The sequence below is a fragment of the Bufo bufo genome, chromosome 4, assembly GCF_905171765.1.
Source record: "Bufo bufo chromosome 4, aBufBuf1.1, whole genome shotgun sequence".
NCBI classification, from domain to species: Eukaryota; Metazoa; Chordata; class Amphibia; order Anura; family Bufonidae; genus Bufo; species Bufo bufo.
This window is the reverse complement of record NC_053392.1, coordinates 583471108-583497748: the sequence shown is the minus strand read 5'-3', so window position 1 is coordinate 583497748 and position 26641 is coordinate 583471108. Positions and strand designations below refer to the sequence as shown.

The window sequence follows — 26641 nt, the reverse complement described above, 5'->3', positions numbered from 1 at the left end:
TCTGTTAATACCCTCCTCTAATACAAAATCTTGCCATCTACACAAACCATCTGATTGTGTACAGATCGTCCTGTCTCCACCCATATCAAAACCCATGGGTGAACAGGACAGCGGATATTTCTGTGACCCTGCTCTCAGGCTGCTCGCGTACAGCACGTTGCACTCCCACAATGCAAGCTATTATGTGCGGACTCAGCAGATGAGCCCCCGCTGCTGGGTTCAGCCTAGGCCACACCATGGCCGTCCTTGTGAATAGGACACATTCTCTCGTCATCGAGTAATCATATTCTAAATACTCAGCAAGATTGTCTCAAGAATGTAACTGGAGGTGAGCAAGACCGCACACATCAACCCCAGCTGAGAATAGAAAAGGGATCGACACCCTACAAATTAGCCGTAATAGCCTGTATAAGCCATCGTCCACAAGTATATAACGACAGGATATCTCGGATTAGCAGAAATCACTGACATTTCCTGCGGTGACTATGTGTGACAAGAATACCGTCATATACATTCATCCTGATCGCTCCTAATAAATATATAACCTGATGTGTGACATCTGGAGACAATCAGCAAGCAGGTTGCTAACACTTTTTCATAGTACTAGTAAAGGTATTAAATCAAAATGACATCTTATCATACACAGAATAGGTAATACATTTCTGATCGGTGCTGGCCTGTGGGCTGGGACCCCCACAGATTATAGGAATAGGGGGTCCCAGCGGTCCTATAGAGTCCAAATACACACGCAGAGCACATCTTCAGCTGTCACACCATTCAAAGGGGTGTTGTGATCAGTGAAGGTCCGAGCTGTCAGACCCCTGTCAATCAGACCCTTATCACCATTCCTGTGGTTAGTGACAAGTGGTGGTCCTGGGACAACCCAGGAATCCATGTTCATTCTTGCTGCAGTTTCCCCATGGACACCGCGATGAGCAGTGGATTGCGGATCATTGCATGAGGCCAAGTCTGCAGGTGTGGGAGCGCTTCCATTATGGAAGTGCTCATTAGTACAGGACAGGAGGCCCAGGGAGCGGAACGTATGGCACCGCTAGTGCTGCATTTGCTTTGCTCACCGCTCCCTGATCCTATTCACCCGGCGCTACCCCTAAGTCCTGAAAGCGTACAGCATAGGAGTACACCATGACCTGACGCTGAGAAGCACTGGCGCCAGGACACAGTGCTCCACTGACGACTGGTGGCGGTGCCCGGAAGAAGAGAAAAAGATAGGAGAGGCGAGTATTTTTTTGTGTCTGCTCTGAGGTCTACATTTAGAGGACAGAGGGGTTGGGTAGAGTTTTAGGGTCATCAGTGGTCTGATTTTGGGTCTGTATAAATTTAGGGGCTGATTTGGAGTTTGAATAAATTTGGAGATCTGTATGAATTTGGGGGCAGATCTGGGGTTTGTATGAAATTCAGGAGCTGATCTGTGGTCTGTAAGAATTTGGGGGTCTGTATTAATTTTAGGGTCTGGTGTCTGTATTAAGAAGGGGTTGCCCAGCCATGTGAAATTCATTTTGGAAAACTAATTAGAATACCACAAAAAAGTAATGACACCTCTATCTTTCCACTGTTCTCACCACTAGGGGAGCTCTTGGCGTCATTCCCGGCCATAGCCAACTGCTGTGAAGCATGGGATGGGGAGCGTGACACAAGTATATCCTATCTCAAATGCATGCTGGATTTTTTTTTTTCTATGTGCAGCCCATATATCCACCCAAGTTTGAGACCCCTGGCTTACAGACAGGTATTCTTATCTCAACTAGTGACGAGCGAACTTGTTTCAAGTTCGGCGTGCAAGATTCGGGTTATCTAAGAATTCCATCATGGATTCCGCTAGCACGGACCTTACATGGCTGTATTAGCAGTTACTTGCATCCCCCTTGTAGTAACAATTCTGTAATATCTATTCTTATAGCTCTATTTTGTGCCATCCCTCTATTATTCCTTCTAGAAATTATGAATGAATTGCTAGCAGTTTGCAATGAAGGTCCACAAGGGTGTTATCAGATGAGGAGGTGTCCCTGCACAGTATGACACTGGCAGCACGGATTGGATAATGTGCCAGGGACACCCCCTCCAACTGGTAACACCCAGCTGGACCTACATTACAAACTGCCAACGATTCATTCATAATTTCTAGCAGGATAAATAAAGGATTGGCACAACACAGAGTCATAAGAATAGATGCACCGTCATTTTTATTACATGGGGGATGCAAGTAGTTGCTAAAACAGACATGTCACGAGAGGGGACGTGTCCCTTTAAGCCAGGTTCACACACTAGTCGGGTGAGTATAATATTTCAAAAAATCACAATGCACCAGATATTTTTCTCATGTTGGAATAAAACTAAACAGCATCATCTTTCAGAATGTTCCTTGTGACCAAGTAAGGAATAGGAGAGATCCCTCTGCAGATCTCTGCTCCATCCCAGCCCTGGCTCCTGCTTATGACCTTAAATGACTGTCGCAGGAGGCTGCTCCTTGTTTGATGCACCGTAGACCTGCAGCGCCGCTACCAGAGGCCTCATTACTGAGGGACATCACATCTCAATGCTGGTAAATTATACTTCAAGACAGGGCTGAGCATACAGAGCAAGTGAGCAGGAGACTGCTATACCTCGCTGCAATTTCTTTAGAAAAAGTGAATTAAATTTATAGGAAACGTACCCAAAAACACATTATAAGCATTCAGGATAGATTGATAGCATGCGTCATATCTCATAGTGGGGGTCCAACCACCTGGACCCCCATAAATGTCTACAATGAATGGACTGTGGCCCCTTCAGCTGTTTCCCCAAAACGTCATTAATGACCCCTTTATTCTAGGTGGGGGTCACAGCCAGGACCGTATTCAAAAAAGGTCTCATGCACACAAACGTATTTTCTTTCCGTGTCCTTTCCGTTGTTTTTGCAGACTATATGCGGAACCATTCTTTTTAATGGGTCTGCAAAAAAAACGGAAGTTACTCCGTGTGCATTCCATTTCCGTACGTCCGTATTTCCATTCTGCAAAAAAATAGAACATGTCCTATTATTGTCCGCATTAAGGAAAAGGATAGGACTGTTCTATTAGGGGCCAGCTGTTCCGTTCCGCAAAATACAAAATGCACACGGGCGTCATCTGTATTTTTTGAGGATCCGTGTTTTGCGGAATGCAAAATACATACGGTCGTGTTTGTACATGAGGCCTAAAGGAGTAGTAACGTTAAGTAAGCGATGACACAAAATCCTGCAGCCAATCAGGTCATATGATGTACGGAATTTAAGACTATCATACTTTAGGAATGAAGACAGCAGCAGGAGCTGAATGTGTTTACCTTGTGGTAGGCAGTGACCTCTCCAATCACGTGGCTATGGGAGGACGGGGCTTCATGTGACCAGGGCAGTAACATTACAGACCAGGAGATAAAAGCATAGTGATATAGTTTGTAAGGCTGAAAAAAAAAGACATATGTCCATCCAGTTCAGGCTGTTATTCTGAAAAACTGATCCTATAGCTAATCAGATTATAAGAATGACGACAGCAGAAGAAGATTATGATGATCTTGTGGGAGACAGTGACCTCTCCAGCCATGTGATAATGTGGGGACAGGGCTTCAGGTGACCATGGCAAGATCATAAAGTGGCAGGAGATAAAAGATCCTAAATCTAATGGGATTATAAGAATAATGACAGCAGAAGAAGAGTAAGCTTATCTTGTTGGAGGTAGTGACCCCTCCAGCCATGTGATTCTGTGAGGATTGTGCTCATTGTGACAAGGGCAATATCATGAATTAGCGGGAGAGAAAAGACTCTATGAATAATGACAGCAGACGAGGAAGAGTGTGCTGAGTTTGTGGGAGGCAGTGACCTGTCTACTTAGTACAGGGATAATGCTACAGAAGGAAGGTGCCAGAGAGCACACAGATCCTCGGAAAGGGCAGATTGGTCTGTTGCTCAGGAGACCGTAAGGCCAGACTTACCTTTTGCACTTAACTACTGCAGACTATTTCCAATCATGCCGTCAGACTCTATACTACTATGAAAGGATACATTCCCAGGATCACAGCTTCTAGACACTTAATGGGTAAGGATTCTCTGGTCATCTCCCGGGCAGTCTCCATTAACCTAGAAGAGAGAGTCATACATATATACAATGTTCCTGGCATAGATATCTAGACAGATTGTCTCCACACATGTCCTAGGAGACGACCAACAACCATCTACACTCGGGGATTCCCATTATAAACAAGCCTTTGTAAGACGGAGGAACTGGCTGCAAGCAAGTCACAAGGATCATCTGCTAATGAAAACCATCCTCATAGCCTGGGAGGAACTAATCCGTAACGAATCAAGACCTTAGTCTTAATTAACCACTTCGCATCCGGGCCATTTGCCCCCTTCCTGACCAGGCCTAATTTTGCAAAACTGACATATCTCACTTTATGTGGTAATAACTTTGGAACGCCTTTATTTATCCAAGTCATTCAGAGATTGTTTTCTCGTGACACATTGTACTTCATGATAGTCATAAATTTGAGTCAATATATTTCACCTTTATTTATGAAAAAAATCCCAAATTTTCTAAATTTCAATTTCTATGCTTTTAAAACAGAAAGTGATACCTCATAAAATATTTATTACTTAACATTCCCCGTATGTCTACTTTATGTTGGCATCATTTTGGAAATGTCATTTTATTTTTTTAGGACGTTAGAAGGCTTAGAAGTTTAGAAGCAATTCTTCAAATTTTTAAGAACCAGTTCAGGTCTGAAGTCACTTTGTGGGGCTTACATAGTGAGAACCCCCATAAATGACCCCATTGTAGAAACTACACCCCTCAAGTTACTTAAAACCGATTTTACAAACTTTGTTAACCCTTTAGGCGTTCCACAAGAATTAAAGGAAAATGGAGATCAAATTTTTTAATTTCACTTTTTGGGCAGATTTTCCATTTTAATCCAATTTTTTCTTTAACACATCGATGGTTAACAGCCAAACAAAACTCAATATTTATTACCCAGATTCTGCGGTTTACAGAAACACCCCACATGTGGTCATAAACTGCTGTATGGGCACACGGCAGGGCGCAGAAGAAAAGGAACTCCACATGGTTTTTAGATGCGATGTCCCATTTGAAGCCCCCCTGATGCACCCTTACAGTAGAAACTCTCAAGAAGTGACCCCATTTTGGAAACTAGGGGATAAGGTGCCAGTTTTATTGGTACTATTTTTGGGTACATATGATTTTTTGATCATTCATTATAACACTTTATGGGGCAAGGTGACCAAAAAATTGGTTGTTTTAGCACAGTTTTTATTTATTTATTTTTACAGAGTTCACCTGAGGGGTTCAGTCAAGTGAAATTTTTATAGAGCAGATTGTTACGGACGTGGCGATACCTAATATGTATACTTTTTCTTATTTTATTAAAGTTTTACACAATAATAGCATTTTTGAAACAAAAAAATTATGTTTTAATGTGTCTATGTTCTGAGAGCTATAGTTTTTTTATTTTTTGAGAGATTTTCTTATGTAGGTCCTCATTTGTTGCGGGATGAGGTGACTGTTTTATTGGTACCATTTTGTGGGATATACGCGTTTTCGATCACTTGGTGTTGCACTTTTTGTGATGTAAGGTGACAAAAATGGCTTTTTGTGACAGTTATTTATTTTTATTTTTTATGGTGTTTATTGGACTGGGTCGATTATATGATATATTTATAGAGCAGACCGTCACGGACGCGGCAATACCAAATATGTCTATTTTATTTCATTTTATCTATTTATTTTTTATTCCTTACTTGGGGATTTATTTATTTTTACATGTGAAACCTTTTTTTTTTTTTTTTTTTTTTTTTTACACTTTTCGTCCCCCATAAGGCCATACAAGACCTCTGGGGGGACATTTACTTTTTTTTTTTCACTGTTGATTTCTATGTCAGCCCCAGTTACAGGAGAAATACACCCCCCAGAGAGGCTGTGAAGCGCAATACTGTGCTGTACAGCCTCAGTGCAGGGCTGATCGAGGTCTGTGAAAGAGCTCGCACAGCTGCTGCACTCTCCGGTCCCGGAGGTCACATGACCGCCGGGCTGGAACAGGAAGCGCATAGCGCATCCTGCTCTGCATACACAGCGCTCGGTGAGCGCTGTGTATGCAGCGATCCAGAAGGCAGTGACACCTGGGCACTGTCCCTGCCTTCTCTCTGGGTTGCCCTGCTGTCACTGACAGCGGGCAACCCGATCAGCAGCTGCACAATTAGCGTGCAGCTGCAGTTTCTGAACGGACGTTCTGGAACATCCATTCAGAAATAGAGAACCACCTCCCGGACGTTTATAGTCTATGGGCGGACGGGAGGTGGCTAACAAAAATAACATACCAAGAAGGAATTGTTGGAATGAAATGGAACTTTCTAGGTGTGAATATAATGATGAAATATGGAAGTGATTACAATACATTTGAGCTAAAGGAGAAGTTTATTGGGGAAAACTGTGCAATTAAAAGAAGGCTCTAGGTAGCTTGCTGGGCCACCTCTAGCCTGGACACAAGATGAGATACGGCCCCTAGCCTGGACACAAGATAAGATACGGCCCCTAGCCTGGACACAAGATGAGATACGGCCCCTAGCCTGGACACAAGATGAGATACGGCCCCTAGCCTGGACACAAGATGAGATACGGCCCCTAGCCTGGACACAAGATGAGATACGGCCCCTAGCCTGGACACAAGATGAGATACGGCCCCTAGCCTGGACACAAGATGAGATACGGCCCCTAGCCTAGACACAAGATGAGATACGGCCCCTAGCCTAGACACAAGATGAGATACGGCCCCTAGCCTAGACACAAGATGAGATACGGCCCCTAGCCTGGATACAAGATGAGATACGGCCCCTAGCCTGGATACAAGATGAGATACGGCCCCTAGCCTGGATACAAGATGAGATACGGCCTCTAGCATGGACCCAAGATAAGATACGGCCCCAAGCCTGGATACAGGATGAGATACGGCTGGTCATGGAGGCATACAGGTTCCTGGTGTCCTGCGGCACATTTGCCCACTGATATTACAGCTGGGCCTGTAGATCCTGCACACTCGTAGGTTGCCAAGCCCCAGCTGGTCCCATAAATGCTTGATTGGCAATAGATCTGGTGACTGGGCAGCAGTGTTCCCTCTAAGCTGTGCGTTCTAGAAAGGAGAGGGTTAAGACAACATACATACTAAGGAGGATTAATATGCTAAATAACATGGACCGATGATCTGGCAGATTATTAGGGATGAGCGTTATCAACAACCACCCGATGAACGAGCAAACGTTTGTAAATGGTCTGGACAGAGAGAGGGTGTGTAATGAAGGTGCCTGGATGGTGGACAACGAAAGAGTGGGAGCTGCTTGTGCTTGTTGGCGGATCAAACAATCTTCTACTGCCGGGCCGTCTGGAGCCTGTTCACCATGTGTGTGCCCACATGAAACCACTGCTCCCAAAACATCCTAACAGCTAGGTCAAAATGGCCTAGACAGCGGGCAATTCATTGAAACAACCATCCTGCTTCTCTCAGGCCAATAATGTGCCCCCTCTCAAAGTCTGCTGTAGAGCCATGTCTAGTAGTCAATCTCTCACCAAGAGGAGCACTAACCAAAAGTAGCCTCTGAGAGCCTTTTTATAGGGCAGCAGACGAAGTACTTTTACGCCCTCATGTGGCAAGACCCAGTGTCTAATCAGACCACACCCGTAATCATTTCCATATCTACAACGGCATGCTGAGTTCTGCAACCATCTAACATTTCTATTTGGATGCATTTTTTATTTTTTTGGGCAATGAGTGTATATACTGTATATACTTCTAAACATAAATAACTAAACAGTAAAAAAGTTGAGGAAGGGCACAATGTACTAAAAATCCTCTGTTCCCAAGTCTGGGAGTTCAAAGCCAAGCTCCATATTTCAGTGGAACTTGGTCTCATGCTGTATACCGTACCAGCTGAGGTGTTACATGCAGTATACGGCTACATCACCGCTGCAGATGAGGACCAAAACCGCAGAGCTGGAATGGTGAGTATCAGATCTTTTATTATTTTATCACATTTAGGGGCACAAAATAAGTTAGAAAGCCCCTTTAAAGGGATTGTCCAGGTTTGGACATAGCTTCACACACCTGTCCATGTGTTGTCCCTGTGTTATGGAAGAGGATGTGGATCCACTTTGTCATTTGAACAGATTTGGCTTAGAGCTACTTCACGGGCATTATCTAAGTAGCCCCAGGTCTTCGCCCTTTAACCCCTGTACAGGGATCTGGACTTCACTGCAGGGGAACCACTAGGCCACTACCTCCTGCAGTAGTCTCTGTTTAAGTGTCAAGAGAGGCCAAAGCAGAGCACTGAAGGATCAGGCAAAACCGTAGTCAGAGACAGGCCGAGGTCAGGACAGGCAGAGGTCATTCAGTCTAATAAATAGGCCAAATGTCAGGGCGGGCAGCTCAGGTTAAACTGGGAATCAGGCCAAGGTCAGGGCAGGCAGAATTCGTTCAATTCGATAAACAGACCAAATGTCAGGGAGGGCAGCTCAAGTTCAACACGGGAGTCAGGCAGAGGTCAGGTAGCAAAGGATCAAATTCTGTAAACAAGCAGAGGTTGGGCATGAGAGATCAGAAAGCTTACATGAACTTGCAAGCTAGAACACACTATTGCTCAGGGCCCTTTTCACAGGGGAAGGTGCATAAAATAGACCAGGACAGCTGGGGAGGATTCGGATGTGCACTGGTCCATTAAGTTCCAGAGGAAGCGCACGCATGCCCTACGGACAGAGTGGGAGTTGCGGGCAGGAAGCAGGCCACCGCCTATGTGGAGTCAAAAGAGCAGCACTACTCCAGCGGTTGGACCCTTTGAGCAGTAGGAGAGCCTCGTCTGGACAACCACAAACCTGGAGCAGGAGAATGGGTGTTCTGGCGGCTATGTCTGCAGGGCTGAATTGGGCTAAGCTGCAATACCTTCAACAACCCAAAGACAGGTGTGTGGCGCTGTTTTTTGGAAGAAGGCAGAAATGTTAAACAGCACTGTCTACAACAAATGCAGATCATGAAAATAATAAAACATTTCATACCCACTGAGCGGACGGGTCTTTCTGATTTCAAAGAACTGTGTTCCGGTGTGGTTGTATCTGAATTTCTGGCATTAAGGAGAAATAACTAAAAATTCATGCAAAAAAAGTGAGATCCACTATAGAAAATGACATGATCAGTACAGAGGATTCACATATCAAAACTTAAAGGGCATCTGTCAGCAGTTTTGTACCTTTGACACTGGCTGACCTGTTACATGTGCGCTTGGCAGCTGAAGGCATCTGTGTAGGTCCCATGTTCATATGTGCCCGCATTGCTGAGAAAAAAATGTGGTTTTAATATATGCAAGTGAGTCTCTAGGAGCAACGGAGGCGTGGCCGTTACACCTACAGGCTCTGCTCTCTCTGCAACTGCCGCACCCTCTGCACTTTGACAGGACCAGGCAGTGTATACGTCATAATGCCAGGCCCTATCAATCAGAGGGCAGAGAAAACGGAGCCTCTAGGAAAAAACGCGGGAGTTGCCGTTCCACCTGCCGCTCTCTCTCCTCTTCAATTGACAGGGTCAAGTGTGATAACGTTTTCACTGTGCAGAGGGCGTGGCAAATGCAGAGAGACCTGAGCCTCTAAATGTAATGGTAACGCCCCCATTGCTCCTAGAGACTCATTTGCATCTATTAAGACATAATTTTTCTCAGCAATGCAGGCACATATGAACATGAGACCAACACAGATGTCTTCAGCTGCCATTGAACTCAGATGCATTGAACTAGCAGCTTGTGTCTATGAGAGCTCCCGTACTGACCTCCCTAACACTGATAGGATCGCATAGCTTTACATTGAGTTATGATGCTATGTAAGCCTCACAGTTCTGGAATGTATTGTATAACACTGACATAATACTGTCAGTGTTATTCAATACATTCCAGAACTCTAAGGCTACATGCACACGACAGTGAAAAAAAGTCTGTTAAAAAACTGATAAATTGACCATTAAAAACGGACCCATGCAATTGTATGGGGGCTGTTGGTCAGTGAAAAACGGACAAAATAGAACATGTTCTATTTTTTTATGTCCGTTTTTCACGGACAGTCAAAAAAAACTGCCGTCTGAATCACCCCATAGACTACCATTGGTCTTAAAATGTGTGACGGCCCTTAAAAAAAAAATGTACATCACATGTCCGTTTTTCACTAGCCTAAGGCCTCATGCACACGGCTGTTGTGCAGCCGTTCCGTGCATTAGGGACCGCAATCTGCGGTCCCCAATTCAGGGGTAACGTCTATGCGGCGGCCAGGAGGAATCGAGACCCTTTCAACTTGAATGGATCCGTGATCCGCCCGCACCGCAAAAAAATAGAACTTGTTCTAATCTTTTGAGGTGCTGAGGCACGGACAGAAACACCACGGAAGCACTCCGAAGTGCTTCTGTGGGGTATCCGTGCCTCCGTTCCGCAACGCAGCTCCGGATTGTGGACCCATTCAAGTGAATGGGTCCACATCCGTGATGCGGGGAGCACACGGCAGGTGCTCGCATATTGCGGGCCGGGCAACGGCCGTGTGCATGAGGCCTAAGGGTTACATAGCATCATAAATCAATACTATGCTATGTGATTCTATCAGTGCTAGGGAGGTCAGGGCGGGTGCTCTCACAGACACACGCTGAGAGTTCAACGCATTGAACTGGCTCGCGTGAAACCAGTCTAAGTCAGGGGAGACTCCACCATATGGAAAGACAGAATATGCAATCTGCTCCAGTCAAACAAACATGGAGCTCACGGGCCATCTGCCCACGGACATGCAAACAGCTTTTCCTTAAAGCTTTTCCTGTACAACAATGACAGTGCCATAAAAAAAAGCTGTAAAAACAATAAATTGTGCCAATATAGACGGAGACAACATTTTACAACACTCCTGGTCTTAGTAATGAGCAGCAAGAGCATTTTCCAGTAATATAAAATACTCTTTAGAGGAGATTTATCAAAGCTAGTGTAAAGTAGAACTGGCTTAGTTGCCCATAGCAACCAATCAGATTCCACCTTTCATTTTCCAAAGGAGCTCTGAAAAATGAAAGGTGGAATCTGATTGGTTGCTACAGGTAACTAAGCCAGTTTTCCCTCACACCAATTTTGATAAATCTCCCCGAATGTTGTGTTCTGTCTCTGACAACCAATATGGCCACCATTACACCTCTCATGGAATGATCACTCAATTACTTGAAGTCCTGACTAGAAGATTGTGTCACGATACTTCAAGCACTCCGATATCACAGAGAAAGTAGAAAAAAGTGTCATTCAGGAGTCAGGGAAATCACACACAAACTTCAGGGTGTCACGGCGGCCATATTGGCGTAGCACACCACCAGAGATCTTTCAAGGCTAGACGTACTCCCTTTTTCCCAAGGCACTAATTTATGACACACTCCTTTATTCAGGTTGGTCCCTTCACTCTGTATTTGACTGCGGAGGATGTGTCTGATGAAGGAGCCCGGACACCACACACATCCAAGGGCCAATCTCCAGGAGATGCTGAGAGGCTTCTCCGACACCTGGGAGATTTGCAAACTCTTCCAGAAGTCCAGGAAAAATCAGTTTTCCCCCGGCAACAGCTTCCTCTCAGGTCGTGCCATGAATTGCAGCTCCATCACATTCAAGCCACGCTGCAATACCAGATGCAGCCCATGGACAAGAGGGCGCTGTTACTGGGGGGGGTTGGGGAGGAACGGACCCTTTATTCAATATGATATAATTTCCCTCTGTTTACTCCGGATACTTTTTGAATGGATTTTGTGATAAGGAAGCAGCTGGTTTCCAGCAAGACGGAAGGAGGGGGGCGTGAAACAGCTGCAAGCTGGCATGCCCGCACTATCCGTGCCAGACCCAGTGACAGGCCAAATCATGATGGAAGGCATCCGGAGCGGCTTCTGGCTCAAGAGCAAAACTATACCAGTGACAAACGAGGTCGAGAAAGCAGCAAGACGAGAGAGGGACCGGTGAGGCTTCAGAAGGTTAATGGAGCCCGAAACTTAAAGGAGCGGCTTATAAAAGGGCAGAACTATGTAACGAGATATGGGGCAGAGGTGTACATAGCTTTTAAAACTATGACACAGACAGGGGTGCACCACCAATGAGGCCAGGTAGGGGCAAGAGGGGGGCACCGCAAGGGCCATGGGCAAAGGGGTTAGGTTAAGAGATTGGCATTTGTGGGAGGGGGGGGGGGGGGCGTTTCAGTATTCGCCTCAGGCAGCAGAAAGGCTCGGTGCACCCCTGGACACAGATCCTTACCTGACCTCTAATAATACAGGTGAAACTCGAAAAATTTGAATATTGTGCAAAAGTTGCAACTTAAAAAGGTGAAACTAAACATATAAGATAGACTCATTACATGCAAAGCGAGATATTTCAAGCCTTTATTTGTTATAATTTGGATGATTATGGCTTACAGCTTATGAAAACACCAAAGTCACAATCTCAGAAAATTAGAACATTGTGAAAAGGATCAATATTCTAGGCTCAAAGTCTCACACTCTAGTCAGCTAATTAGTCCATACCCCCTGAGCAAAGGGTTCCTGAGCCTTTACATTGTCTGTCAGTCTGGTTCAGTAGGAATCACGATCATGGGAAAGACTGCTGACCCGACAGTTGTGCAGAAAACCATCATTGACACCCTCCATAAGGAGCAAAAGCCTCAAAAAAGGTAATTGCTAAAAAAGTTGGATGTTCCCAAAAGTGCTGCATCAAAGCACATTAATAGAAAGTTATGTGGAAGGGACAAGTGTGGAAGACAAAGGTGCACAAGCAGCAGGGATGACCGCGGGCCTGGAGAAGATTGTCAGGAAAAGGCCATTCAAAAGTGTTGGGACTTTCACAAGGAGTGGACTGAGGCTGGAGTTAGGGCATCAAGAGCCACCACACACAGACGGATGCTGGACATGGGCTTCAAATGTCGCATTCCTCTCGTCAAGCCTCTCCTGAACAACAAACGTCAGAAGCGTCTTACCTGGGCTGAAGAAAAAAGAACTGGTCTGTTGCTCAGTGGTCCAAAGTCTATTTTATGATGAGAGTAACTTTTGCATCTCAATTGAAAACCAAGGACCCAGAGTCTGGAGGAAGAATGGAGAGGCACACAATGCAAGATGCTTCAAGTCCAGTGTGAAGTTTCCACAGTGCTGATTTGGGGAGCCATGTCATCTGCTTGTGTTGGCCCACTGTGCTTCATTAAGTCCAGAGTCAACGCAGCCGTCTACCAGGAGATTTTGGGGCACTTCATGCTTCCTTCCGCAGGCAAGCTTTATGGAGATGGTGACTTCATTTCCAGCAGGACTTGGCACCTGCCCACACTGCCAAAAAGTACCAAACCTGGTTCAACGACCATGGGATTACTGTGCTTGATTGGCCAGCAAACTCGCCTGACCTGAACCCCATAGAGAATCGATGAGAAAGATGAGAGACATGAGAACGAACAATGAAGCGTCCTGGTCTTCCATAAGACCTCAGCAGTGCCATAGGCTGATAGTATCCATTCCACGCAGCATTGAGGGGCCCAAACCAAGTACTGAGTACACAGGCATGATTTTACTTTTCAGAGGTCCTACATTTTTCTATTTAACATCCTTTTTTTTATTGAATTCATGTAATTATTCAAATTCTGAGATTGTGACTTTGAGGTTTCATAAGCTGTAAGCCATAATCATCCGAATGATAACAAATAAAGGCTGGAAATATCTCGCTTTGTATGTAATGAGTCTATCTCCTATATTAGTTTCACCTTTTAAGTTGCATTACTGAAATAAATGAACTTTTGAACGATATTCAAATTTTTTCGAGTTTCACCTGTACACTGAATTCTGCTTCCTCAAATTGCAGAAGCACTTCATCATGTGACACCATGCACACTGAGAGCTAGGAAAATTTGGACTGCAGCTTTGGATGTGAATAGAGAATAAAAGAGAATAGGCATGCTTACTCAGAAATGTATGTAGAGGTGACCTAGCCCTCGGTTCCATGGTGAGTGAATACAGACAGTCTGAGAGAAAGGATACTGCAATGTCTTCATGTATCTCTGCACGGCCTGCAGCCACTCGGGGATGGACATGGACGTCTTGTAGGTCGGTACAGTCGGCACAGAAGGCTGAAAGGAAGACAACAAGGAAATAAAAAAGGACTGTGAGGAACGACAGCGCGCAGCTCCAGGAATAACACATATGTGTAACGCGGCTGGCACAACGCGAATGCTTTCCATATGGAACAGAATATGTTTCTTACACGATTGTTATCCTCATAGTTGCAGGATTTCATGGCCCATGAATAATGATAATGTATGGCTCCACCAGTATGGGAGCTGCTCAATGAAGTGGATCTCCATTCTAGTTTACGGTGGAAGGTCACCAGTTGGGGACCTTCTACTTTATTGCCCATATTCCCTAGAGAGAAAATGCATAGGGATTGTCCTATGAGAGACGACCCCTTTTAGTTTGGGGCTGCCAACACGATCAACTGATTGGCAAAGGTCCATTTCCAGGTGCCATCAAACACCTGATTTTGCTGGAAAAAAAGGTCTCTGCCTAGAAGCAGCATTTCCCCTGCAAAATCAGATGTTTGACGGTGCTAGGAGTGGTGGCTGCAGAGAAAAAGGTAGTATTACACAGCAGCTATTCATATGAATTGTAATACATGGCTTCCAGAAAGGGACTCGCTCTTGAAGGGAATGTGTCATCAGAACACCTATTGCTTAAAGCACATTTTTTTCAGAATTTTTGCTGATCTTAGTTTTAATTTTCCTCCTCACTATCTATATTTTGATAAAGTTAGCTAAAAATCATGCAGTTTTTGTACCGGCCACTAGGTCTAGTAATGTTAAGACTTCCTGTTCAGTGCAGGTAACTTTTTAGTAGTCATCTCATTATCATCACAGGCAGAATTACAATGAAAAGATGATTAGGTTTTTATTTTGTGATTGTAAATTTTTTTTAATCCTATTTTCTGTACATCATTACGAGGGCTGCCATCTCCCTGAGCTGCTGTTAAGGCCTTCAGAGATATACTTTACAGCAGCCACATAGACCACAGGAACCTCTAGTCCAGAGATAACTCATTGGCCTCTACAGAACAGTGTTGTGGGCATGCTCTATGATCTCTGCAGAGGTTATTGTGCAGGGAGGGGGAGGAGGTAAGCTGTGACAGCACCTATTGTGAATAGTGGGTCCTGTTTTATCTATCGTGTGGTTCAGAGGTCAGTATGAAAATAGCAAAACTTCAGTATTTTGTCTTAAAACAGATATAAAATAAAAAAATGTACCAAAAATACACATTAAGTCTACGTTCACACGACAGTTAAAAACGTCCATATCATGGATGCTTTCAGAACCACGGCCAATGGAACTATTCACACGGCTGTTCGGCCAATGAATAGCAGCTGTAAAAAAAAACAGAACGTTTCACGGTGTGGTAATGTGAACAGTGCTGGAAGGTGTGTTGTCCCACTTCAGGTACCTCAGATGGATGAGACAGATAAAATCCAGAGAGTGGCAGTAGTCTCAGCAAAGCATAGTTTGCTGAGACATTTTTGTATACATTTTCTGGGCTGGATTTTACTTGGACTGGTGGCTAGGCTTGGTAGAGGGAGTTGCCAGTCCACACCCTTTCAGTACGGGTTTTCCTTTCTACCTGAGGTGATCGCAGGTGAGGCCTGCTGTAATCAGGCTGGCATAAAGCACCTCAGAGTGGGTCAGTCTGAGGAGGGAGAGCGAGACTGTTTTGTGAAGCAGAGGCTCTGTGTGTGGTCTCAGTCAGGAGGACTGAGGGGCCACAAGGCTTTGAATAGCCTGAGGTTTGGAGGACCTAACGACACCTAGAGAACGAGGGTTGCACGCCCAGCATCTGGAGGACTACTGGGCCACACTCCCCCAAAAGGTACTGGAGTTGCCACAGCCTGGAGGCTGCAGTATTGATGTTGGCTGAGGAAAGCCGCATATGTTGTCCATGTGTGAACTGAGCTCTATGAGTGAGGTAGGGACGTATTTTGTTTAGGTAGCGCCTAGACGGGCAGGAGTTTATTTGTGTTTTAAGTGTTGGCGGTGCGGGAACCTCACCCCACCCAGTGATGTATAACTGGACTATCCTTTATAAGAAGACTGTCAAAATAAATGCACAGTTTGGACATGAAAATCCGTTGTCTGGTCAGATATCTGTGAGTGTGACCCCCTGAAAAGAGACAATCCCTTACAACGGGTAGATGAAATCAACGGGACCATCTTGATGGCCGTTAGACAGAAGTGCACCCGTCTAACGACCGTTAACAATGGGTACACTATTGCAATATGGCCTTTTAGGGGTTAAAACATTTTTTACTCACCTCATCCATTTGCACGAGCAGAGGCATTCGTTCCTCTCTTGATTCTGAAGGACGTGACTCAAGCGTGATGATGTCACCACGCAATCATGCTGGGAGCGCGTGGTGACGTCATCACGCTGGAGCGCAGGTCCTTTAAAATTAAGAGAGGATGTTTTTTTGTTTTTTTATTTCAGCTAAACAAAACCAAACATTATTATAGCTAAGGACCTCTATGGGGGAAATTATTACTGCTGGAGGCGACTATGAAGGAGATTATTACTGCTGGAGGCCACTATGAAGGAGATTATTACTGCTGGAGGCCACTATGAAGGAGATTATTACTGCTGGAGGCCACTATGGGGGACATTATTACTGCTGGAGGCCACTATGAAGGAGATTATTACTGCTGGAGGCCACTATGGGGGACATTATTACTGCTGGGGGCCACTATGGGGGACATTATTACTGCTGGGGGCCACGGCGTTTTATGAAATTCTGCAATCACATCACTGATTCCCATACTGGTAGATGTATTCCGGCAGCTCGTCTGGTACCGTCTCGGCCTCAGGAAACGGACACCTATGAGAGTAGTAGTGACGGGAGCCGCAGGCTGCAGTCACAATGAATGTTTTGGGAAAAGGGATTTGCAGTCACTGATTTCTCAGGAAAAAATGTAACAACATTTTTTACGTTTTTTTCCAATCCCTAACACAGAACGACGCGGCGGTGTGATCCGCACTTCACAGGGGTGGAGGAATCCATTATCACCTGAACACTGGATTCTGCTCACGTTATTCAGTGTGGTAACAACTACTCCCACACTATTCATCATCCCCCATGAATGCACCCATACACTGCCAACCAGGGCTGACTTCTACCTGTACACTAACCCCTCGTACGGCCTGGGATACATGGCGACTAAACTGGCGAGATTATGGAAGTAATGTAACAACGTCTGCACAGCAATGTGTGTGCACAGATAGATAGAAACAGACAGAGATTAAATAGATCTATCATCTATCTATCCATCTCATATCTATCTATCCTCATATCTATCCTCATATCTATCTATCCTCATATCTATCTATCCTCATATCTATCTATCCTCATATCTATCCATCTCATATCTATCCATCTATCCTCATATCTATCTATCCTCATATCTATCCATCTCATTATCTATCATCTATCTATCCATCTCATATCTATCTATCTCATATCTATCTATCCTCATATCTATCTATCCTCATATCTATCCATCTCATATCTATCTATCCTCATATCTATCTATCCTCATATCTATCCATCTCATATCTATCTATCCTCATATCTATCTATCCTCATATCTATCCATCTCATATCTATCTATCTCATATCTATCTATCCTCATATCTATCTATCTCATATCTATCTATCCTCATATCTATCTATCCTCATATCTATCTATCTCATATCTATCTATCTAGAACAAGAAAATCAGCAGCACTCTGATAAAATGAAAAAATAGAAAAAAATGTTTATTCACCCATGTGGACGCAACGTTTCGGCTCAAACACTAGGGTCTTTCTCAAGCTTGAGGAAGGCTCTAGTGTTTGAGCCGAAACGTCGTGTCCAAATGGGTGAATAAACATTTTTTTTTTCAGATTTTCTTGTTCTATATATTTTGGACCATAGTCCGGGTCCATTAGGCTTGCGCCTCTATTATTTTTATCCATTTTTATTCAGTGCTGCCATTTTTCTACTATATCTATCTATTACATAGAGATAGATAGATATGAGATAGATAGATAGATAGATAGATAGATAGATAGATAGATAGATAGATAGATAGATGCTGGTCTCCTGGCCCCCGTACATCAGGCAGTCAGCAGTATCCCGCACATGGAGACCCTCCGGATACGTGACGTGTTACTCCGTGGTCAGGATATGAAGTCACCCCCCCCCCCATACCCAGACAATGCTCTGCCTCCCTCTCCTCTTCCTGCGCTCATGGAGGTCGCTTCTCCCCTCCCCCGACATGTGTCTACGTGTCAATAGAAAAAAAAAGTTGTTTCATCGTTGTCGTCCAACCTTTCCAAAACCAGATAAAATGAACAAAGAGCAGATTTGTTATGTGGAGGGTAAATCCTCTGCACTCTGCAACCCCTGGCGAGGACGGCTCCGCACCGCACAATATTCTCGCCGCGTCCTCGCTCCCCGCTCTTGTGTGTAATGTCATTTTCTGCTCCTTCTGGAATTTAGCTGATCCCAGCAACTGCTGCCACAATCCTGCTGTAACCGCCAACATCACGGCCTGGTTACTAAATGCAGCTCAGAGATGACTGATATATTCTGTATGTATAGTGAGGATTCTGACGTTAAAATTCGCGCCCGTCCCCCTCTTTATACAGACGGCTGGGCATGAGACTAAAGAGGAACCCCCCCAGCTCTTCTGACATGCCCTTTTAAAAAGGTATGTGCATTCCCCCATGTAATAAAGATTCTGGAACATCTTTTCTCTTAGCTCTGCATTGGGCTGGTCCTTTGTTATTCCTCCTGGAATAAACTGACAACTGAGTTTTACACCGCACCCCCCCCCTTATTAATGGAGTCTCTCACAACACATACTAATCACACTATGTATGGACACGCCCTATTGACAAGGGGTTAATTTATTCCCATATTTCCAGGAGGAATAACAGAGTAACGGCAGAATGCAGAGTTCTAAGGATAGATGATACTCTGAAATGTTATGGGAAATGCAAGTAATGTATCTGCTAGACAGACAGAGGGCAGGTCCTCCCTCTACCTATACTGCCCCCCTGTAGAAATTTAGCATTTAAAGAGGTATTACGGTTTCAGGAAATAAATAAATTTTCTATTGTACAATGAAAAGGTATACAATTTTCTTTTTGTTTTACAAGATCTCTGCTTGCTGTCATTCAATACAAACCTTCATTGTTTACTTCTAGAAAGTAAAACTTAGTCCTGGTCACGTGATGGGCGCACAGCGCATCACATGACCAGGGCAGTTTTTATTCCACTGGCAGTAGACAATGAAAGCTCCTATTGTATGACAGCAAGTAGAGATCTTGACCTTAGAGGGACTGATAAAGAAAGTATATTGGAAAATCGTATAAATTTCAGTAACATTATAGGGGAAGTCCAAAATTAGAAGAATATGGCAGCTTTCTTCCAAAACCAGCGCCACCCCTGTCCTGAGGTTGTGTGCGGTATTGCAGCTGAACCCCATTTACTTTGGTCAAGCTGAGCGACAATACCAGATATAAGCTGCGAACAGGTGTGAAGCGGTTTAAAGGGTTTGTCCACTTTCTGCTTACCGTTATGAAATGCCATATACTGACATGTAATGGCCTATAAAAATGCTTGAATGGCCCATTGGCACCCTATGGGTGCCATATGTAAAAGGACCACCACATCCACTGTGCCCAAGATGGCCATGGTCATGACATTTACCAATGTGATTGCCTCCCTGGCGGCATCCTCTAGTGCGCAGGCGCTGAAAGTCTCCAGCACAGGTGCAGATCGAGGCAGCAGAGTCTCCTGTACCTGCGCATGCGCTGGACACTTTCAGCATCTGACCAGACATCCTGGACGCTATGGTCTGTTTACACCTGGAGCTTCGGGCGGAGGAGTGTCTATGCTGCCGTTTTAGCATTTACATACACATGCAAGTATCAGATATTTCAGCAGAAGGTGGACTACTCCTTTAATCTGTGGAACCCATAATACCCCTTTAATGGTTTTCCAGCATGTACATATTGATGGCCTATATCAATATCGGTGGGGTTGCGACACCGAGCACCCGCACCGCTCAGCTGTTTTTGGAAGCCGCCAGTTCTGGAAGCTGACAGTGGACAGAGCTGGAACAAGAAGGTGGAAAAACGCCTTCAGAGCTCATGCACATGACCATATGTATTTTGCGCTCCGCAAAAACGGATCCGCAAATTGCATATGTACCAGACCAAAACAGTAAAACCACTGAGCGTGTGCATACTTCTCCTTATCGTCGGAGGCTCAGTCTTGCCCATCTAGTTTCCAGCAGCACCACAGACCTGTCATCTGGAAGACATATCTATAAGTGATGGCGTCCGAAATGACCCATACGACGATGCGATTACTCCTTTTGGCGTTATGCACAATCAAGTCCAATCTTCAGTGAGCAGACGACGCTCTGCTGCTGGAATACACCCAGCATCTCTCAGCAGACAGGAAGACACGGCGGTATTACTCACTGCTTTCACAGGCGGCACACTCCAGTATGAAAACAATCCGCGCAGCGCCTATTGTCAGTGATTTCACAGACGTGCGGTGTCCATACCATGTATGCTCTCACTGTCCCTTGCGGTGTCATATTTTGGCTAGGAGAGGCTCAGGAACCCAAACAGAAGAAGGAGTCAATCAAAGAGAGCAGACAGACAGATGGCGGCATTATATACATATATATATATAGCCACAGAAGACTGTGTGTGTTCAGTTATAATGTGTCAACAAAACTGGATGTAATACTGGAGAATGGTGTCCCGGTTTTCACTGTTTAGTTCCATAAAGGTCGCGTTTTGAAGGTCTTATAAACCCAAAAACTGACCCCACTTCCATAGAATCAAGACACTCCTTTGTACGAGAACTACTCTTCCTTGTAGTCAAGTTTTCCTTTTTACTTTATATTGTGTGGTTTCTGCAATGATCAAGCATTGACAGGAGCTGCTCTCCTCCCTCTCCCTTAGCAGGAAGTGCCAGCAAAAGGTCAATCAGTTCCATGTAACCAAACCCCTCCTCTTCTCACTGCTGGTTATTAGCGCCCTCCGTTTTAGCAGTATGGCAGACACCTCTACAACTAAAATGGACGCGTCTTCTCTTTGGACTGCTGTTTTTGCACTTTTTATTTGGAATTTTAGTTTCATATCTATGTCTATTGTGGTTTACTAATCTCACCGAATTATTCTTACCCAACACCATAGCAGAAACGACCAATCACATTCCTCCGCCCTGATGTCTACCGTTCTCCTGAATGATGCTCTCTTCATGCTTCACAGCTCGGAAGACAAATTTACCTGGTCAGTAAAAGTGGCGCAACCTCGCTTTTCTGAAACCCACATTTTTAACCCTTTCTTGGAATTCTGTCGATTCTTGTCATGCACATCCAAATTGAACATTGAACATCTAGTCTACCATCTTTATATTATATGTTTATTATCAGTTTTCACTGTCCAATGTAGAAGATATAATATACTGCCTGGAGACCATCAGCAAGCTGCTGTTGATGGATCTCTTATCCTAATACTAATGGTTTCCCACCTTGATGAGGGTAACACACTTTAATAAACAATTTTTGGATGTTTACATATTAATGAGCATGAGGCATTCAGGTCATCAGCAGCTAACCTGCTTCCTGACAGTTTCCAGCTAGAAACAGACTTTTTTTTAATGAGTAGAGTTTACATTTGCTGACTATATAGTCAAGATGTTAGTCAGAGACTGTAACAAGGTAATGCAAATGGAATTCCGAGTTTTCTCACATTTGTACTGTTGATTTTACAGCAATGCTCCAAATTTTACACCCGGAAAGTAACATTTAAAGTGCTGCAGCTCTGCTACCAAGATCCCAGCAACCAGAAATTATACTACAAGGATAGAACAAGTCTTGGTGCTTATTTAGTTACCTCCGGGGTATCCCTTTAAACAAGAACTTGTACATTCTTATATTCATGAATTGAAGTTACCGCAGCTCTACGGCTCAGGGGGACATGTCAAGCACTGCCCCACACGGTCCATATTGTCTATAAGGCCTCGTCCACATTTCTGTGTCAGTGTATCATCCGTGAAAGACCCATGATGGGTCCGTGTGTCCGTTTTTTACCCTCTGTGTGGCATCCGTAATCCAAGAATGTTACTCAGCTGAAAATTAATTTCAAGAGCATTTCCTATCTGTCTTCTGTGAAAAACGGACGCACCACGGATGCCACCCATCTTGTGTCCGTGATTTTCACGGACCCATAGACTTCAATGGGTGTGTTTGGTCCGCATTACGGATCAAAGTAGTGCACGTCTCAGTGATTTTTATTTTTTTTACTGACCCACGGTCAGTAAAAAAAATACTGATGTGTGAACAGACACATTTAAAGCATTGGGTACGTGTGCTGTCCGTGGAAAATGCAGACAGCGCACGTCAGTGAAAAACGGAAGAGGTAACTGACCCCGGGATACACATGCAGATTCCCGCTAATTGCCAGGCTGCACCTGAAACAATAGCAAGTAGAAGTACTGTTTGGCAATTAGCGCTAATCCGCCACTGGATCCCGCAGTCTGGCAGCACCGCGGAGGGCGAAAGAGAATGGTAAACTCCTATCAGGTGCAGGAGGAAAGTCATCCCAGATAAAACTCGGCTTATATGGTTTGCCTGGGTATTCCCATTTAAGGGCTCATGCAGTTTATTTTCTCTCTGTGTCAGTTCCATTTTTTTTGCGGACCGTATGCGGAACCATTCATTTCAATAGGTCCGCAAAAAAAAAAAAAAAGGAAGTTACTCCATGTGCATTCCCATGTGCAAAATTTATTAGGGATCAGATGTTCCGTTCCGCAAAATACGGAATGCACAAGGACCTCATCCGTACTTTCTGCGGATCCGTAGTGTGCATGAGCCCTAAGAATGTTATGGAATGTCGCTAGGAAAATTATGACTGGTGGGGGTCTACACTCTATCCCATAAATCTCTGCACAACGGGTGATCCATCACATCACAGTGCTGGGGAGATCAGTGACGGAGCTACAGGATGTAAAAAGCGTTGCGACCCCTTTATTCTGAGGATAGGGTGGGGGATCCAGCAGTCAGACCTCACCGATGAGGAAATGATGGCAAAATCGGAGCTACAAGCCATGACAAGAGAAAAAACCCTTGCCAACTGTCCCGAATTCACCAGGACTGATTTTCAGAGACAGTTCCGGGCAAATTCAGGCTGTATTGGGCTGAAAATAGAAGGGGTTGACATAATCCCCACCCATAAGTGGGCATTTCCAGGGCATTCCTGGGGGTGGGGCTTAGATGCCCCAATTTTACCAATAAAAAATTGGTTACTATGTCTTTAACAAATCATAATAAAAAGTGACATTCAGTAAATCTATGTGAAGTGTGCACGTGATGGGTTCAATGGAGCTGTAAAAAGCTAAGTCAGGGCCCCTTCAGTGACTGCTGAGGTCATGATTGTATCTTTAAGAAAAAGTTTACTGTCCTCTCATAAAACAACCAGATGTACGCTTTTTCTCCCTTTTTTTGATCATGGCATGATCTGAACTTGGCCTAATAAACATCAATAGGCCAAATTACTAAAGTAGTCGTGCCGAGATCCTGTCGTAAGACATGCTAAAAGTTGTCGCATTTCTGGTGCCTAATGAGACATCAAGCTTTAGACCTATTTATGAAGCCAACATGGGATTTATGAAACTGCCTGAAAGAAACACTGGCTTACTTACCCGTAGCGACCAATCACAGCGCAACTTATAACTCATATCCTGTTCCTGGAAAGTGATGGTTGGAATGCTGCGCTGTGATTGGTCGCTATGGGTAATAAAGCCAGTTTATCCTTAAAGGGGTTGTGTCACTTCAGCAAATGGCATTTATCATATAGAGAAAGTTAATACAAGGCACTTACTAATGTATTGTCATTACCCATATTGCTGGCTGGATTTATTTTTCCCATCATATTATACACTGCTCGTTTCTATGGTTACGACCACCCTGCAATCCAGCAGCGGTGGTCAAGCTTGCACACTCCAGGAAAAAAGTGTTGGCCTCTCTGGTGGCTGAGACTGCGGGAGCACAAATAGGATGGTGCTTTTTTCTATAATGTTCAAGCACGACCACTGCTGCTGGATTGCTGGGTGGTCGTAACCATGGTAACGAGCAGTGTATAATGTGATGGGAGGCAATATGGACAATCACAATACACTAGTAAGTGGTGTGTTATTAACTTTCTCTACATGATAAATGTCATTTGCTGAAGTGACACAACCCCTTTAAGATTTTCAGAGACAGTCTCAGCAAATTCGAATTGTCCCGTGCTGGAAATGGGCGTAACCCCACCCATAAGTGGGCGTTTCCGGGTGGAGTCTGGGCATTCCCAGAGGCAGGGTGTTGGATGCCCCGTTTTACTAACCTAAACATTGGTAAGTATGCGATACACAAGGTTACCGGCCACTTACATGTGGCAAATGTTGTACTATAGGGGGGACAAACAATCGTTCATGTGATCATTCAATCCTCATAGTTTGCATTGACACAAGGCGATACACTGCTGACATACGATGATTTTCACGCCCACAGAAAATTGCCTAGTTGCCAAAAGTCCCGAATTTGCAGAGCCGGTCCCTAATTTTCAGAGACAGTCCCTGCAAATTCGGGCTACCCCCAAGCTGAAAATGGGTGGGGCTTATGTAAGGTCCACCCATAAAGTGGTGGTCTTGTTCAGTTTGGGGGCGTTCCCCTGGGCGAGGTCTATTTTGTTCCAAATTTACCACCTGCACGAGAAAGAGGCGATCACGAGAAATGAACATTTGCTCATTGGTCGGGTGATTGCAGGGCACGTTTAATGCGGCAATGACTGCGAATGAACGTTCAGCCTGTGTAAAAGGGTCTTAAAGGGGTAGTCCTTGTGGCACAGCGATAGGATACGCCATAAATGTCTCATACGTGCTGGTTCTTAGCTCCGGGACCAGCTCCTACCTCAGCAGATATATAGCCAGATTTGGGATAAGTGTGTTTCTTGCAGAAAGAAACGTCGGCCATATTAGCGTATCTGACACATCTACTCATGACAGTCACACATCGCGCCTCACCTTGGGAAGCAGAGTTGCGTTTTGTATTCTGTCCACCATATCCTTCCCCTCCGGATGGACTTTGGCTACGTGCGCCCACATTCTTTCCCAGGTCTGACTGTCAATGGGGAATCCGCTCTTATTGACGTAGAAGAGCGCCCCCACCTCTTTGTCCTCTTCTTCCGAGTAGCCACCCGAGCTATTCCCGGAGGCGCTGGCCGGAGCTGGCGTAAGAGACGAAGCCAAGGGGCGGTCGTGCAGGCTTCGAGAACGGGAGGGCTTGCTAGTCTTTGTCCCAACGTTCTGGCGGTGGCAATGCTTACTGTGAGCGCGGTGGAAGGTGGAACTAGAGCCCGTCATGGTGAGAGAAAGTCACAGACACCTAGGGTCGGAAGGATTAAAATGTCCCGGGGGGCGCAATGTTCATTTCTAAGTTCTGTAATTCATCCACAACACATGAAGAAGGCACGAAAGACAACGGGCACATCCAGGAGGCCTGCAAGACAGCAAAAACACAATAAAAAGCTAAACCAAAAATGGTACATGGTAACAGTGCAGATTCAATTATATAAAAATATCAAATATATAATATAAATGAAAAAAAAATTGTCCATTTTTTTTTATCCCCCACTGTCTGATGAAAAGCTTGCTAACATAATTTTTCTGGTTATCATTGTCTTTTCTTTTTTTTTCTTTTTTTTAACTCACTTTATTGAACAATGGAATTAAAACAAGTTAGGGCACTTTCACACTAGCTTTTTTCTTTTCCGGCACCAAGTTTTGTCAAAAGGGCTCAATGCCGGAAAAGAACTGATCAGTTTTATCCTAATGCATTCTGAATGGAGAGCAATCCGTTCAGGATGCATCAGGATGTCTTCAGTTCAGTCTTTTTGACTGATCAGGACGGAGATAATACCACAGCATGCTACGGTTTTATCTCCGGCCAAATAAACTGAAGACTTGCCGGAATGCCGGATCTGGCATTTTTTTCTATAGGAATGTATTAGTGCCGGATCCGACATTCAAAATACGCAGACCGGAAAGACGGATCCGGCATTTCAATGCATTTTTCTGACTGATCAGCCTTAGGGCTCTTTCACACCTGCGTTCTTTTCTTCCGGCATAGAGTTCCGTCGTCGGGGCTCTATGCCGGAAGAATCCTGATCAGGATTATCCCCATGCATTCTGAATGGAGAGAAATCCGTTCAGGATGCATCAGGATGTCTTCAGTTCCGGACCGGAACGTTTTTTGGCCGGAGAAAATACTGCAGCATGCTGCGCTTTTTGCTCCGGCCAAAAATCCTGAACACTTGCCGCAAGGCCGGATCCGGAATTAATGCCCATTGAAAGGCATTAATCCGGATCCGGCCTTAAGCTAAACGTCGTTTCGGCGCATTACCGGATCCGACGTTTAGCTTTTTCTGAATGGTTACCATGGCTGCCAAGACGCTAAA

General features: G+C 44.7%; 1 protein-coding gene across 1 annotated transcript in view; it reads right to left on the bottom strand.

Moving 5' to 3' along the window:
• Positions 1-26641, bottom strand: part of VASH2 (vasohibin 2) — an 88143-nt gene that overhangs the window by 45259 nt on the left and 16243 nt on the right. The window contains exons 2-5 of the mRNA XM_040430414.1: positions 25209-25683; positions 14086-14174; positions 9087-9143; positions 4037-4111 (exon numbers count right to left, since the gene is read on the bottom strand). Coding sequence (XP_040286348.1) covers positions 4037-4111; positions 9087-9143; positions 14086-14174; positions 25209-25547 — 560 coding nt within the window. The 5' untranslated portion in view covers positions 25548-25683. The remainder of the gene's footprint in view (positions 1-4036; positions 4112-9086; positions 9144-14085; positions 14175-25208; positions 25684-26641) is intronic.